Below are 16,456 nucleotides of genomic sequence, written 5' to 3'. Positions count from 1 at the left end.
CTTCAGCTGCAAATACATTATTCACGGAGAGGATATACCTACTTTAGAGCAGTCACTGTGGAAGGGACAAGTGGTGCAGTTATATCACACGTGGCAAGCTGTGTGAAAGCAAAGCTCTGGTGACCTCTCAAGTGCAAGCCAATCTCTCTAACACTGAATGCATCCATCCGCAGGCTTCCTTGGGAGTCCCTGCAAAGACCAACTTTGACTAGTCCCACACCCCAAGGGAGCACAAGCACTGAAGACTGTCATCCTCACTCACTTTTTTGGGGGGGAGAAACTAACCTTATTTAAGCAGAATGAAATCTCTTTGTGACCTAGACACTGCCACGAACTGAGGGAAGGAGAGAGAAACTCAAAACGGGTACCAAAAATACAAGCAGAATTAGGTGTTCATATTCAGGCTAAACATTTCTGCAGCCTGTTTGTTTCAGACTCAACTTTTGCAGGAAAACTTCAGTCAAAACGCTTGAAGAAGAAAGATGAAATCATGTGACACTGTTTGGAGATGCTCTAGTACCTGTGTTTGGAAGCAAGAACCTCCTACTATTAGGGCTATGGTCTAAGGTGAATCTTGTAGAGCAGGCTTCTAGGTCGGAGTTGGTGCTGCTGAGGGGCTTTGCCAGCCTGCATGTTGCTGTGGTTCTTTATGCTCTGAACATAACAGGCAAAACTTGCACATTGTGGGAATATTTTCCCTATAATTCCCTGTAATTTGGCTTGTTACAGGAAAGATGGAGGCAGAAACATGGCAAGAAGGCTCTCTCTTTCCTGTGTCCACACTGATAGCACTCCAACACACAGCACGAGCATTTGTAAGCCAAGAAGTCATTTGACTGGTATGGAAAGAGATGAAAGGAAGAAAGTGGAGGTGAGAGAATGGACAAAGAACACTGGAACAGGTTGGTCAGAGAAGTAGTTGAGGTCCCATCCTCGAATATATTCAAGGCCAGGCTCAAGAGGGCTCTGGGAAGCCAGAGGATGGAGGATGTCCCCGTTGACTCTGGTGGAGTTGGACTAGATAACCTTTAGAGGTCCCTTCCAACCCAAACTATTTTATGGTCTGCTTCATTCCTTAAAACAGGCTTCCAGCTAAGAACACCTGCTGTGCAGACTTCTGCAACTCATCTGCAGTCAGCCAGGAGAACAGAGATCAACAGCTTCATAAGCTTCTCTCTGGTGTTTAATGGAGTGGTCTAAACCAAGATCAATACACACTCTGGATAGTAGGGCTGGGAAGGAAGCTTTCTTTGCCATCACCACACACTTATATTCCCAGACACACAGTTGGGATGAGACTCATCTTCAGATGAAACCCTCTAGTCCAGAGAAGACAGGAAGGCAGCTTGCTGATAAAGGCACTTTTCTGACAGGGCTTAAATCACAGATGTCTTATTTCTGGAACAAGCCTCCTACACACCCAACAGTATATACAAGCTGACTTCTGGTGCTGCACTCCTGAGGATGCAGCTATGTAGCATTCCTGCATGGTCCTTCACAGTCTCAGAAGATGCCTTCCTCTGGAGAATCATTTCTTCACAGCCAGAGTGATTGATTGGCATTGGAACAGGCTGCCCAGGGAGGTGGTGGAGTCGCTGTCCCTGGAGGTGTTGAAGCCAAGCCTGGCTGGGGCACTTAGTGCCATGGTCTGGTTGATTGGTGAGCACTGGGTGCTAAGTTGGGCTGGATGAGCTTGGAGGTCTCTTCTAACCTGCTTGATTCTATGAATATGCCTTCAAGAGTAGCTTGCTTCAAACTGAGTGAACGGGGATAGATGCCCTTTATTTGCAGCAGAGCACTGCAGGTATTGAGGTTCTTTGATCCTTCAACTGTACAAGGCTAAGCTCTTCCCCAGTGCACCTCAGACTTACCCAAACCAAGAATGTTAAGTTGTATAAATTAAGGCCTAAAATTCAGTACACTTGGATTTCATCTTTTTCCCATCTCAGCTTAACCTGACAGCTCATTCAGAGCACTGATTGAAGTCAGAGCTCTAGAGAAGCAGCAGTCATGTAATCAGGACCTATAGTCTAACAGACACGCATAGGGGAAATCACATTAAGTCTAGGTTACTTTCATGTTGTCACTCCATAGAATCAGTCAGGGTTGGAAGGGACCACAAGGAGCATCCAGTTCCAACCTCTTTGCCATGGGCAGGAACACCTCACACTACATCAGGCTGCCTAGAGCCTCATCCAGCCTGGCCTTAAACACCTCTCGGGGTGAGCCTTCCACCACCTCCCCGGGTAACCCCTTCCAGGCTCTGCTCTCACCACCCTCACACTGAACCACTTCTTTCTAACATCCAGTCTGAATCTACCCATTTCCAGCCTTGTTCCATTCCCCCCAGTCCTATCACTACCTGGCACCCTAAAAAGTCCCTCCTCAGCTTTCTTCTTGGTGGTTTCAGCTTGATTTCAATAATGCTAAGTAGATGATGCACCCATTTTTACGCACATTCAAACACACCAGTGTGCTGCATCAAAGCAAAAGGCATGTCTGAAACTTCTGAAGGCAGAAAAATCCCAGTGGTTCCATGGCCAAAGGAGGCTCCACCAAGTAAACAAGAGATGCTGTATGGAAAACACAAATCTAAGATCAAAGAGATCACAAAGCTTCACTCTGTTAAGTCAGAAAGTTGCTGGTATGCTAAATGAATCTAGAAGCTGGAGAAATAAATGCTCCCTTTCCCAAGGACTGTGCAACTGCTGAAAGTTCAGAAGGGGAAGAGAGAGAGAAGGAACCTGATTGCTTACCTTCTCAGTAAAGTAATAATGATGGAGGCTTAATTATTCAGTGATATAAGAAGTTGGAAAATGAATGGAATGACAGAGAGAGGAGTGTGGAAGTGTAATGTGTGCCAGAATCTGGTGCATGTATCACCAATATCAGTTTCAGCCTACCAAGAAGATGCAAGCATCAATAAAGAGGTGCAGTTGCTCTTGGGAGCAATGAAACAAATGAAGTACAAACAGCATATTTGGTGATGCTCGTGCTTGCAGGGACTTCTACAGACACAGCTATACCACAGCCCACAACGTGATGTACACTGCCTGACAACCACAAACAACAACTCTGAGCTAGCTGAGTCTCATGCCAAAGAGTAACTGGAGCTCAGTGCTGCTGCTCCACTCCTCATGCCCTCGCTTAAAGACCGCTGGAGAAACTTCTGCTTTTCCCTGAAGCTTGCATTGTAAACATATCTTAAACTATCTACTATCTCTACTAAAAGTGAGCAAGCAGGTGGGGGACTTTTTCATTCCAGTCTAGCTGTGAAGATGTTTCCAGGGTCAGAAGCTGAAGTTCTTCAGGCACTCATCACAAACACTATGCTTAGCTTTGTTACTGAGCACTGCAAAAGACTGTTAGAGACTTCCACAATGACTCCAAAGATGCTGCACAGGAGCAAAATTGTCTAAAGACAACTCTCAGCTACAATAGCAGAAAAGTAATCCAACCAGAGGTGAGAGAGGAAGCCTCTGGATGTTCTCCATCAAGCATTACACTTGTTTCATTCTCTTAAATTACTTCCACAACCATTTGATAAAGCGTGGGGTATTCTTCCTTGCAGGACGTCAGTTTAAGCAGAACACACAACTTTGATGTCTGTTTCTTTGGCTTATACAACGTGATTGAAACAAGGATCTACTTAATGGCACATCTACATTGGAGAGTATTTCATACAGCATGCAGATATTGCCTTTCATAATTGAGAGATTGACCATCAGAAGACATCTTAATTTATTTTCTACACATCTATAAAATGAACAGAAACATGAAAAGACAGCTTGTGTCATACACAACATTTACCTTGCAGAACTGCTTGGCTTGCTGTTGAATTTGTACCCCTCTTTGATTTCACTGCCATCAACAGAAGCCAATCTCCTTCATCATGCTAAAGGATGGTTTCAATTTGTGGTACAAAGCCCCAGTTGATGGAAGTTGCACACAATAATGTGTTAACCTAAAGCAATATTACCAACACGCTAGTTTGGGGTTGTTTGGGGGGGTTTTATGTTGTTTTTTTAGTTTGAATTCACATTTAAGGAAGACTACTTTCAGTAAAATTTAAAAAAAAAGAGAAAAAGTAAATTCACTTTGGCCACAACAACCCCCAGCAGCCCTACAGGCTCGGGGAAGAGTGGCTGGAGAGCTGCCTGGTGGAAAAAGACCTGGGGGTGTTGGTGGCCAGCCAGCTGAACATGAGCCAGCAGTGTGCCCAGGTGGCCAAGAAGGCCAACAGCATCCTGGCCTGGATCAGCAGTGGTGTGAGCAGCAGGAGCAGGGAGGTGCACATGCCCCTGTGCTCAGCACTCGTCAGACCACACCTCTAGCTCTGTGTCCAGTTTGGTCACCACAGCACAAGAGGGACAGAAGAGGTGACAAGGGGAGAGGTCTGGCAAACATGACTTATGAGGAGCAGCTGAGGGAGCTGGGGCTGCTTAGTCTGGAAGAGTCTGAGAGGGGACCTTATTGCCCTCTACAACTACCTAAACGGAGGCTGTAGTGAGGCTGGAGCTGGTCTCTTCTCCCAAATTACTAATGATAGGACAAGAGGAAATGGCCTCAAGATGCATCAGGGGAGGTTTAGGTTGGCTGTTGGGAGGAAGTTCTTTTCTGAGCGGGTGGTCAGGCACTGGCACAGGCTGCCCAGGGAGGTGGTGGAGTCTCCATCCCTGCAGGTGTTTAAAAGGAGAGTGGCTGTGGTGCTTGAGGCTATGGTCTGGTGATGAAGGCTGCTGGGATGAAGGTTGGACTGGCTGATGCTGGTGGTGCTTTCCATCCATAGCGATTCACAGTGCTTAGATGCTGTGCTGAGGGCTTTGGTTTAGTCAAGGACTTGTCAGTGTGAAACTAATGATTGGACTGGAGGAGCTCGAAGGGCTTTGCCAGTCTAAGAGCTTCTGTGATTCTGTGTACTTCTTCAATTAAGAGTCACAACCAAACCACTTCCTACAGCCTTATTTAGAATTTCTTTATCAAGACATATGTGTTTGCGTGAGATCTTTTCTCCTTGCCATTCAGTCATCTCTTTTGTGCTCTTTTTCCCCATTGCATTTTGATCATCTCATTCTAACCGCTATGACCGCCCTTTGCAGCTTTCCTTGTGAGCAACTAACCAAACAAGAGAAGCCTGAATACAGCTCCCAGACAAAAGATTACCATCTCCAGGAGGACATTTTGTTAAGAAAAGCAGAGAATGTTCTATTTACCAAAAGAACTGAAAAACATGCAGCAAAGCAAGAGAAGCATTGTAAAGTATTAGTAAAACCTACTTGTGCGTTAAATCTACGGTACTTCAGGAGGTTCCTAATGAAAAAAGGCAAACAACTTGGACCCAAGCAGAGCACCACAGCTGAATAAGCTCGGTGACACAATGGGATGATTAATTCACTTGGCAATTTCAATACAGTTTGGGTCATTCTGATGCACTTTTGAAATGAAAGAATCAAGTTCTGTAGGTGAAGCTTGAGACAAGGTGCAAGTTTTTTGCCTGTCTTCTACTCAAGGTACTACCAGCACTTGGAAAATGCCAAAACGACAACAAAAAGAGGGGGATGTGCTAAGTAATGCTCACAAATGATTTAAAGAGACAATCACCTTTAAAGAACGGCCTGGAGCAGAGAATTATTGCTTGGCCAGCACACAGGTTCAGCGTGCGCGAGGCAGCGCCGCCGGCGCGCTCGAAGGCTGCGCGAATTTCACGTCGGGTCAAGGGCAAACAAAACTCAGGTGTCTCTTTAAATGTTTTTCTTTACTACTTCAACCCCCATGCAGAACTTTACGAGGTGCTCACAACAGATGACATGGAACTTGTTAATGTGGTTTAAAGCGACACGCTACGAACACGGGCAAAAGGACTAGAACGAAAGGGTTTCCTACTACGCATTTTCCATGACAAAGGAAAGGGAAAACAAACAACAAACCCAAACAAAACCCCCACAGCTTTAGTTTCTCTCAGGCAGACGAAGTCTTTACCTGAACCCTAGGAACAAAAGGCGTTGTTCTTCTACTAAGGCTTTGGCTCTGGTAAGCAAAATTAAAGAAAAAGCAATAAAACAAAACCAAAAAGGACAACACGCTGGAAACTAAAAGACCAAAAGTAAAAACAAAGACACACAACTATTACTTTAAACACAGCTTAACACCAACCACATAAGTCATCTAACACCAAGTATTTTTTAAATGCAATGCATAAATTAAAGCTGAAAACCTGTTATCCAATCAGCTCAAAACCCCCTGGTGGAAATTCTCTCCTTAGGGAAGTCAGGATTGGGGTTTGTTTTTTGCCACCGACTTCCCCAGGAGCAAAGATTTCCACTTGGTGGGTGCACAGAAAACATTCACAGGAGATTGAGGAACAAGAGTAACAAAAGGAGCAGGTCAGCAAAGTGTGATTTAAAAAGTGGGGTGGGAAACATTAAGTTCAGCCTGATCATCTCTTTCTGGGAGGTTTCAGATGTACACTCAGAGACAGGAACAAGCACAGTTCACACACAGATGGCTTTGGTTGTTTTTCTAAAGTAAAGGTTTCCTCTTTTCTGCCACTTTAAGAGGCACTTCTGTAAGAAGTCCTCCTAAGTACTTTCAAAACAATGAAAAGAAAATGAGTGCTAGCTGGTATCAAGGTATAATTGATGCATTTCAATTCTCTAGCAACCATGACAGAAATCACTTCAGCTACACACAGAGAACCCTTGCATGAAATGGGATCAAGAGCATTTAGCAAACGGAGTAGTTGCCAATAAGTGCAGGAACAGCAGCGTGGGAGGAGGTGGCAACAACCACAGCAATCTGACAGATTTGGATCTCCATTATCTCTCCACTCAGTTTGCCTGAGATTATTGATCTGTTTCAAAGAAGCTACCACTCAATATGCTCTTCTGTAAGAGATCTACCCAAGGTGTGGTGATGCATCTGCAGCCTGCCTACTCAGCACGCACAGGCGCTGCAGAGCGCTGCTCCATACGCTACACGAAGTCATCTGTCCTCACACCAAAGCAAGATGGTAGGTAAGAAAATGTGGCTGCCTGGGGTTTGTCTGACATGCTCTTGTGCTCTGCAAGGTGCAGTAGCTGCACGATGCCCCCCACTCTGCACAGGGGTGCCAAAACGGGACCTACTCAAGTACTGCAACAGTAGACCTTCAGCTTGCTTCTGCACAAATGCAGGTACTCCAGAATATCACAACCCCGTGAGGGAGAGATGTGTGCCACCAGGAACCCTCACCTGCCATATTCTGCCTTGGGAAATGGAAAGCAATATCCACGTTGTTTTGATGCTACAGCAACAGCAGTTTACTTCTGCAGGGGTAAAAAGGGGAGTAGGAAAACACGAAAGGGGCAAGGGGAGAGTATCTTATACTTGCTCCCTGGGATAGGACAAGGAAGCTGCAGCACAGGAGGCTCCACTTCAACACAAAAGGGAACTTCTTGACTGGAAGGGTCACAGAGCACTGGCACAGGCTCCCCAGAGAGGTTGTGGAGTTTCCTTCTCTGGAGACTTTCAAGGCCTGTCTGGATGTGTTCCTGCGTGCCCTGAGCTAGATTATATGGTCCTGTTCTGGCAGGGGAGTTGGACTCAATGATCTCCTTGGATCTCTTCCAACCCCCACCATCCTGTGATCCTACCTGACGCTGTCCCTTCAATTTGCTGACATATTAGGTCCTCCACAATGTACAATATCTGCTTTCTAAGGTGCCAAATATTACAGCAATGATAACTACATCTGTATTTCATTGCTTCATAAGAGAAGCATGGGAAAATCTGTTTGAAGTGGGTTCTCTGGATCAGCTCTACAAGGAAATAGGTGAATGCTACAAATGATATCACTTGGACATGACATCTCCTTTCCTGTTAACATTCCCATCAGAACAAAAAATGAAATATTAGCATTTTATATCTGACCTAGTCATGGTCTCAGTCTCTAACTTAACTGTTACCAGTCTGTAACTTAACTGTGGCAAAAGCATCCCAAGTTGTACTTTTCATGCAGTATTAAGAAGCCAGAATGCAGTAACGAAGAGCACCAAGACAGCAACAACACCGACTGCTGCCAAAATGGTATTAAAGGAAAAACAAAGCAGTGGGGAAAAAAAACAACACAGAAACAGGAACCAGAAAAAAGGCAAATGATAATAATAAAGCAATAATTGCAACAACAGTCAGATGCTCCCTGAAAGGAGGATGTGGATCAAAAGCGACATGAAATAAACCGCACAGAATAGAGATAAATTGTTTGTGTGGCTCAGTAAATGATGACACACAATAGTTTGCTGTAGCTGCACATAATCTGCTCAGTTAAGTATGTATTTAGGCAGAATAATTACTAATGGAAAGATGATTTCCTAGCTAAGTGAGATAGTTTGTTTCAAGGGAAATCCTATGAGCCAGCTTTGGAGAGTCACTGTAACCTCAGTGGAAGAAAACATGCACACAGATCAATGCCAAGGCAGAGGAAAGCACAGAACACTGCAGACACAGGCAGCCCTGAATAACAGAAGCATTGCTACAGCTAAACTGCCTAAAGCTGTGCTGAACAGAGAGAAACACAGTCCAAAACACTACTACTGTAAAACCCCTTGAAGAATATGTAGCACTGTCTGAATAAGGATGTCTATATCCAAGCACTTCACACACTTCAGACCTCTACCCTGACTGTGGCTATCTTCACTTAGAATCAGTCAGGGTTGGAAGGGACCACAAAGATCATCCAGTTCCAACTCCCCTGCCATGGGCAGGGACACCTCACACTACATCAGGCTGTCTAGAGCCTCATCCAGCCTGGCCTTAAACACCTCCAGGGATGAGCTAGGTTGTATGGTCCTGCTCTGGCAGAGGGGTTGGACTGGATGATCTCCTTGGGTCCCTTCCAACCTCTAATATCATGTGATCCTATGAAGGTATGAGGCTGAACAAGGCCAGGGGCAGGGTCCTACACTTTGGCTACAATACCCCCATGCAGCACCACAGACTCCAGGATGTGTGGTTGGAGAGCAGCTTGGCAGAGAGAGACCTGGCAGTGCTGGGTGGTAACAGGCTGGACATGAGCCAGCAGTGTGCCCAGCTGGCATGGAAGGCCAAGGGCGTCTTGGCTTGTGTCAGGCATAGTGTGGCCAGCAGCACTGGGGGTGTAACCCTGCCCCTGGGCTGGCACTGGGGAGGCCTCACCTCGAGCACTGTGTGCAGCTCTCAGCCCCTCACTGCAGGAGAGATATTGAGGGGCTGGAGCTGGTCCAGGGGAGAGCAATGAGACTGGGGAGGGGACTGGAGGGGAAGGCTGCTGAGGAGAGGCTGAGGGAGCTGGGCTTGGTTAGCCTGGAGAAGAGGAGACTCAGAGGGAATCTTATCACACTCTACAACTACCTGAAGGGAAACTGTAGTAAGGTGGTGGTCAGATTCTGCTCTCTGGCAACTTGTGACACGATGAGAGGACATGGCCTGAAGCTTTGCCAGGGGAGGTTTAGGTTGGAAGGTAGGAAGCACTTTCTCAGAGAAAGGGTCATTAGGCACTAGAATGGGCTGCCCAGGGAGGTGGTGGAGTTGCTGTCCCTGGAGGTGTTTAAGGCAAGCTTGGCTGTGGCACTGAGCGCCACGGTCTGGTCGATGTGACCGTGTTAGGTCTTTAGGCTGGACTTGATGATCTCAGAGTCTGTTCCAGCCTCCACAACTCTGTGATTAACACAAAATAGAGCTCTTTCCTACTCTTCTTTACTGGTGAGGTAAGATAAGCATCCAAATGTTCAACCTTTCTACTGTGTTTGGTGTTGAGAGAGTGGGACTTCAATTTAGAGAGCTCCTGAGCATTTCTGAGTGCAGTGCCATTGGGCTGCATGCTCTCAAATCCCAGCTGGCCCCTGAGGGAAACAAGGATATAGCATAGCAGGGGATATTGTACACAGCTGCACACAGTACATAGAGGACAAGCAGGAAAGATCTTTAAATGTCTCCTGTTTGTTTCTCCTGAGACAGAAAGAAATGCTATAAACTTTATTACTAAAGGCATTTATATCTTGAAGTGAGAAGAGAGCTGATCCCTCCTGGAGTTAAGCACTGAGTTTATATGCTCCCCTGAGAGATAAAATCTTGGGAATTCTGTTATCCTCAGCAAACTGGAATACACCTCCACATCTCCTGATCAAATTCTCATGCACCACAAAGTGCAGTCTCCTATCAAACCACAAACCAACTTTGCTATGAGACTCTCATCCTCAACTCTGAAGGTTTTGTTTGCTGACAGGGAGAGTTACTTCTGTATGGTTTCTGTTTGGACCATTGTTCCTCACTCTCTGGGCACTGCATGTCAGAGCAACTAACTCTGCACCTTGAAAGCCATGCTGGGAGCTAGGAACCAACATTTTTCCACACTGAGGCAAATGGGATTTCTTTTCCCCCTGTTTTGACTATCACCATTTTTTCCTCTGTTCTGGTTTGAGGCTAACTGGAATATTTCAATGAGAAGAATTAGATGCTAGGCTGTGAAAAGGAAACAGTGGTGATGGCTGCTGCACTCATAAGCTTGCTGAGATGTATAAAAGCAAGGACACAAACATAGATAGGACAGTGTGAGAGTATCTATCACAGTCAGTGTCTGTGTTTTCTCCCTGGGCTTCTACTGTTCTGCCTGGATCTGTGCAACCCAACTAATCATTCTGCTTCTAACTCCCTTTCCAATCCTCCCAGATCATTTTGAACATAAGGCAAAGTCTGGGATAAGGCAGAGGGGTGGGAAGAAGGTGGAAGGGTGGTTGGGAGCCCCTCCTGGGGACTCTGCTTTCTGGGAGGGCTGCTGTGTTTCTGCATTACCTTTAACTTGTCTATTGCTGCCTGTGGCTGTAGGCATTTGTAACATATTGTAACTATCTGCTTGTCCATTGTGCTAAGCTGTGAACATAAAGCTTCATTCCTTAACTGCCAGCCAGCTGAGTCTAGTCTGGGTGATTTCATTGTGTGAGGGGGCAGGTAACTCGAAGCCATCACATCCTCTCTTGCACAGCCACATTGCTTTTTAGAAGCCTCTGTCTATTCCGACAGTTCCCATCCACATTCCCTTGTCACCATACAGTCAGGACTTCCACTTTTGCATTTATTCAAAGGATTGAGTCTCTCACAGTAGTTAAGCTGCAGAAAATTAAAAAGGATCTATTGCAGATGTCTGGTCTGGTGAGCAAAACAAATCATGCCTCATGCACTGCAGTATGGAGCCTGCCTCATGCACTGCAACATGGAGCTAACGCTGCTGCTAAGCAGACAAAAACTCTTCCTTCCCCTCCTCACTAATTCTGTGAGACCTATAAACAATCTGCTTGGATTTGATGCATATTTTTTATGACACACTCATTATCTTATCACAGACCAAGGAATACCTGTGTGACAGATTCAAACTTATTTGACACCACTTTTGCACTGCTCCCATTCCATTTTCCTCTCTCTCTTTTTTTAATGTCTGCCAGGCCACAACTGAGTACTTTTGGGGGAAAAAAAAATCACACTTTGGTGATGTAAAAGACACAGAAAGGGGTAGAAAAAGCCAAGTTCTTCAGTTTAGTAGATAATAAAATTACCCTTTGAAATTCAAACCAAAATAAACCATGTAATAAACTTTGTGCTTCGGGAGAACGAAGAACAACAGTGAGTAAAGCACTGGTACAAAGAACACAACATAAGTAACTGATCAAAGGGATATGTGGGCAAAGGCATCTATGAAAGCTGGTGCCTAAGAAATAAGCAATATTAACATCCAGCATACGGATAATACATCAATCAACTGCACATGTGAAGTGTCAGAGCTGAAAAACACCCAACAACCTAAGCATAACTGGAGGGCAAGATCAGACCTTCACGATGAGTTAACTCCATCAGTTTACCCCATACATCTACATCTCTGTTTGTCCATTAACTACTTCAACACATAGAAAAATCCCCAAAGCTGCTAAAAAAGTCTGTTCTTACAAAACTATGACCCTGTCTACATTGACATATAAAGCATCAACCAAAAAAAACCAAACCAACATTCAATTGAATAACAATTTTCTGTTAGAAGTAGGTTGCACTCTGCGGTGAGAGCTGAACAGGCTGCAAAGGCACAAGAACAGTAGCAATGAAATGTTTACATACTGAAAGTTGTCCAGACAAGAACTGTGGAACGTCCCTTAGCATGCCAGGACTCATAGGAGAAGTCACTGAAATAGAAGGTCGGTCCATTTTCTGAGATTCAAATGAACTAGAACCTGCAAGTGCAAACAAACAGCAGTCATGATTCTGCTTGTCCCACAATGGGCTTTAATCAAAGCAGCATGGAAACAGAACCAAATGGAAAGCTGTGATCATGACACCAAGTTAGGAGCAGATGTGGAGCTGTTGGAGGGGAGGAGAGCCCGGCAGAGGCACCTGGACAGGGTCCAGGGTGGGCAGAGGCCAATGGGATGAGATTGAATGAGGCCAAGTGCAGGGTTCTACACTTCGGCCACAACAACCCCAAGCAGCACTACAGGCTGGGGACAGAGTGGCTGAGAGCAGCCAGGCAGAGAGGGACCTGGGGGTGCTGGCAGATAGTAGGCTGAAGATGAGGCAGCAGTGTGCCCAGGTGGGCAGCAGAGCCAATGGCATCCTGGGCTGGCTCAGGAGCAGTGTGGGCAGCAGGACAAGGGAGGTTCCTCTGCCCCTGTGCTCAGCACTGCTCAGGCCACACCTTGAGTGCTGTGTCCAGTTCTAGGCCCCTCAATTCAAGAGAGATGTTGAGGTGCTGGAAGGTGTCCAGAGAAGGGCAGCAAGGCTGTGGAGGGGCCTGGAGCACAGCCCTGTGAGGAGAGGCTGAGGGAGCTGGGGGAGTGCAGCCTGCAGCAGAGGAGGCTCAGGGCAGAGCTCATTGCTGTCTGCAGCTGCCTGCAGGGAGGCTGTAGCCAGGTGGGGTTGGGCTCTGCTGCCAGGCAGCCAGCAACAGAACAAGGGGACACAGCCTCAAACTGTGGCAGGGCAGGTCTAGGCTGGATGTTAGGAGGAAGTTGTTGGCAGAGAGAGTGATTGGCATTGGAATGGGCTGCCCAGGGAGGTGGTGCAGTGGCTGTGCCTGGAGGTATTCAAGAAGAGACTGGATGAGGCACTTAGTGCCATGGTCTGGTTGATTGGCCAGGGCTGGATGCTAGGTTGGGCTGGATGAGCTTGGAGGTCTCTTCCAACCTGGTTGATTCTATGATTCTATGAATTGCACTTTTTAATCTCTTTCAAATTATGAAACAGCAAATCTCAGTCTTTTGGTGTTGAGAGGCAATCAAAAGTTATCATTTATAAAATGAAAAGTGATTTATTCAAGGTTTTTTCCTAACTGTGATTATGTCAGGAAGTTGAAGGACCAAAACTCCTATGTAGGAAAATAATCAAAGTAATTCTGTCTTCTGGCATTATAGAATCATAGAATCAGTCAGGGTTGGAGGGGACTACAAGGAGCAGCCAGTTCCAACCACCCTGCCATAGGCAGGGACACCTCACACTACATCAGGCTGGTCAGAGCCTCATCCAGCCTGGCCTGAAACACCTCCAGGGATGAGGCTTCCACCACCTCCCTGGGCAACCCCTTCCAGGCTCTCACCACTCTCACGCTGAAGAACTTCCTCCTAATATCAAGTCTGAACCTTGTCCTCATCAGACTAAGTGCTGGTTGGGTTTACACAAACACATCAGGCTGGGTGCAGTGCTTTCTTTGTGCAGTTTGTTTCAGATGCAGAAGGTCTGCAAACTCAGAGGATGATTTATGGCATATGGAACTGAGCAAAAATCACATATTTACCAATGCAAACAGTTCACATCACACAGAACAGAACTCTGATGCTATTTTAAGATGTGGATGATCAATGGGAAGTTGTTGGAGGAGTTCTATGTGTTATTATAAGCAATTTTATGCCACTGCCATTTATTCTTGGCTTCTATTAATAAAAGAACTCTGAAGGAATCATAGACACTAACTCCAGGCTGCCATCCATCTTATCAGGGCCAAGCCAAAGAACAAGGTCTCTTTCCCCACAGGAAGGACTGGGCTAAGCAATGTAAAGAGTGCTGAATGGTTCCAATAGCAGTAGCAGAAGTATTCTGGTATCAAGGTAGCTATTTCTGAGGTTGTAAACAGAGAACCTCTCATCTCATGTCTAAGTTGATAAGGTTCAACTCAACTGCAAAACATACAGGGAATTAAGAATCACTATTAATGCTCCTCTGGTTTAGTTAGAACCAGCTTTTCCTTTTCAAGCAAAACCAGCCTAAGCTTAGAACCAAATGTCAACTCTAAAGCAAAATCTTTTGACCTCTGATAGCTTATTATTAAACAAAGGCAGAGAGATACAAGAGTCAAACGACATCTGGAGGCAAACACAGAGAGACAAGAGCTATGCTGGCTGCAGGAGACAGTTTTCCATCTCTTTGAGCTTGCATAAAAGAGAGAGAAAAGATTTTCCTACCCCACAGTTGAAACTTACTGGACTCCAGCTGTGCATGTGTGCTGTCAGGAATTCTGGGAATGTCCCTGAAATCAGGAAAAGGAAGACAGGCTCAGGCTTTGTCTCAGAAGCACATTCACATTGCAGTTATGCTACAGCACCTCTCCAGCCACCACGGAGTGTCTCGGGCGAGGTGTATGAGCTGCTGGCTGCCTTCAGCCACAGGGAAGGTTTGGGCCCTTTAGCCAGCAGAAATATTCCATTGCCAAATTAAAGCCCTATGCCAGAAGTGGTTTGGTGGATGCAGGAGAGAGGCTGCACACTCACACAATCGTTCAGTCAACAAAACACAGAGTTAATGGCAGGTTAAAACTGTGACTATAACAGCATTATATGATAACTGCAGCTACTGAAGCTTCACTCAGACCTACTACACTGCCAGGAGTGGTTATCCCAAAGTGTCCTTTAATGTTCTTGAGCACAGTCAGGATTTTCTTCCCTGTGAGTGCTCTGTCACACTCACAGGGGAGAAAATCCTTCTCATGTTTCCATGGAACTTCCTATGCCTCATCTTCCACCATTGCCCCCTGTCCTGTCACTGGGCATCACCCAGCAGAGCCTGGCTCCAGCCTTCTGCCACTCTGCATATCTTTATAATCATTGATGTGGTCACCTCTCAGTCTCCTCCTCTCCAAGCTCCAAGCCCCATCTCCCTCAGGCTCTCCTCCTAACAGAGATGTTCCATTCCCTTCATCATCTTTGTGGCTCCATGCTGGCCTCTCTCCAGCAGTTCTATGTCCCTCTTGAGGTGGGGAGCCCAGAACTGGCCACAGAAAACTGTGTGCTTCCAAACAAAACAAACAAATGGTATAAACATATTTATTAATTGTTAATTATAGAATCATAGAACAGCCCAGATTGGAAGGAATCTTGAAAGACCATCTGGTCTAACCTTCTGTGGAAAAGAGAGCCTGGATGAGATTCCCTAGCACCCTGTCCAACTGCATTATGTCCACCATAATAAATTCCATGAGAGGAAAGATGAAATCCATAACAACTGAAATCAGCTTCTAAGTGGATGCTAAGCAGCCCCCTCCTCACACCATAGCTGGTCTGATGAGCCATGGAACTCTCAGTGGAGAAGGAAAAAAGCCTTGGGTGTGACTGCAGGCTGTAGGAGCTTGGAAGAGACAGAACAGCTGAAGAAGGGGAAATACTCACAGCCTAATATGCCAAAGCAACTACTGCTATCTAAATGTCATTTATTTTCCTGCACAATGAGACAGATCTCAAAGTTAAGAAAACTTAGCAACATTAAGCACCAAAGAACAACTCCCACATGATGCTAGCTGTGCATTCGGACACGGACTCTGCTAGAGAACCACTGAATGAATGCCAGGTGAAGCCAAGACTTTCCAAACCATATCCATTATGTCTTTAGCATATTGTGTTTTGTGCAGAATTCTACACTGCAGCCTCTCAATAAATAGAATTCAGCAGCACTTCATAGGCCAAGGCTGAATATATTTTGGGTTTGTGTTATATAGAAATAGAGAAATAAAAGTCCAGAATGCAGAACTGCCACTATAAAGAGTGGATCTGCAGTTTCAAAGCCAATACAGGCTGGATCACCAACTAGAAAAAGAGAGAAGGGAAACTATTTTTAACCATACTATCATGTAACAACTGCAATTCTCTCTGAAAACACAAGATCTGCTACCAGCTCAGATCCTGGGGTGATCAATCATTCTAGCTACACTTCTGGCTTGCAGAATTCTGCAGACTGTTTTACTCTTCGCAGTGTTTAGGAATCTCTTTGACATGCTCTGCCCTAAAAGTGAATCTGAGCAACATTTTTTGTCATATTTCATATAATAAAAAAACATTATGAAATGACTCACCCTATTGGTCTTGAAACAACAAGCTCCACCTGTGGCTCAGGTTTAGACTCCAAGATGATGTTATACACCTCCTCAAAGGTGGCTCCTTGTAGTATTCTCCCATTCCATTCTAAAACTTCATCACCT

The 16,456-nt window shown here is 45.6% G+C and overlaps 1 protein-coding gene across 50 annotated transcripts in view; it reads right to left on the bottom strand.

Annotated features, from left to right (window-relative positions):
• RIMS2 (regulating synaptic membrane exocytosis 2) overlaps positions 1-16,456 on the bottom strand; it is a 493,599-nt gene that overhangs the window by 217,495 nt on the left and 259,648 nt on the right. For all 50 annotated transcript variants that reach the window (XM_064154112.1, XM_064154113.1, XM_064154115.1 and 47 more), the window contains 3 exons: positions 16,331-16,454; positions 14,469-14,515; positions 12,118-12,230 (listed from right to left, as the gene is read on the bottom strand). In XM_064154112.1, the coding sequence (XP_064010182.1) occupies positions 12,118-12,230; positions 14,469-14,515; positions 16,331-16,454 (284 nt within the window). The remainder of the gene's footprint in view (positions 1-12,117; positions 12,231-14,468; positions 14,516-16,330; positions 16,455-16,456) is intronic.

This window comes from Pogoniulus pusillus, chromosome 14 (genome assembly GCF_015220805.1).
Source record: "Pogoniulus pusillus isolate bPogPus1 chromosome 14, bPogPus1.pri, whole genome shotgun sequence".
NCBI classification, from domain to species: Eukaryota; Metazoa; Chordata; class Aves; order Piciformes; family Lybiidae; genus Pogoniulus; species Pogoniulus pusillus.
This window is presented reverse-complemented; position numbering and strand designations above follow the sequence as displayed.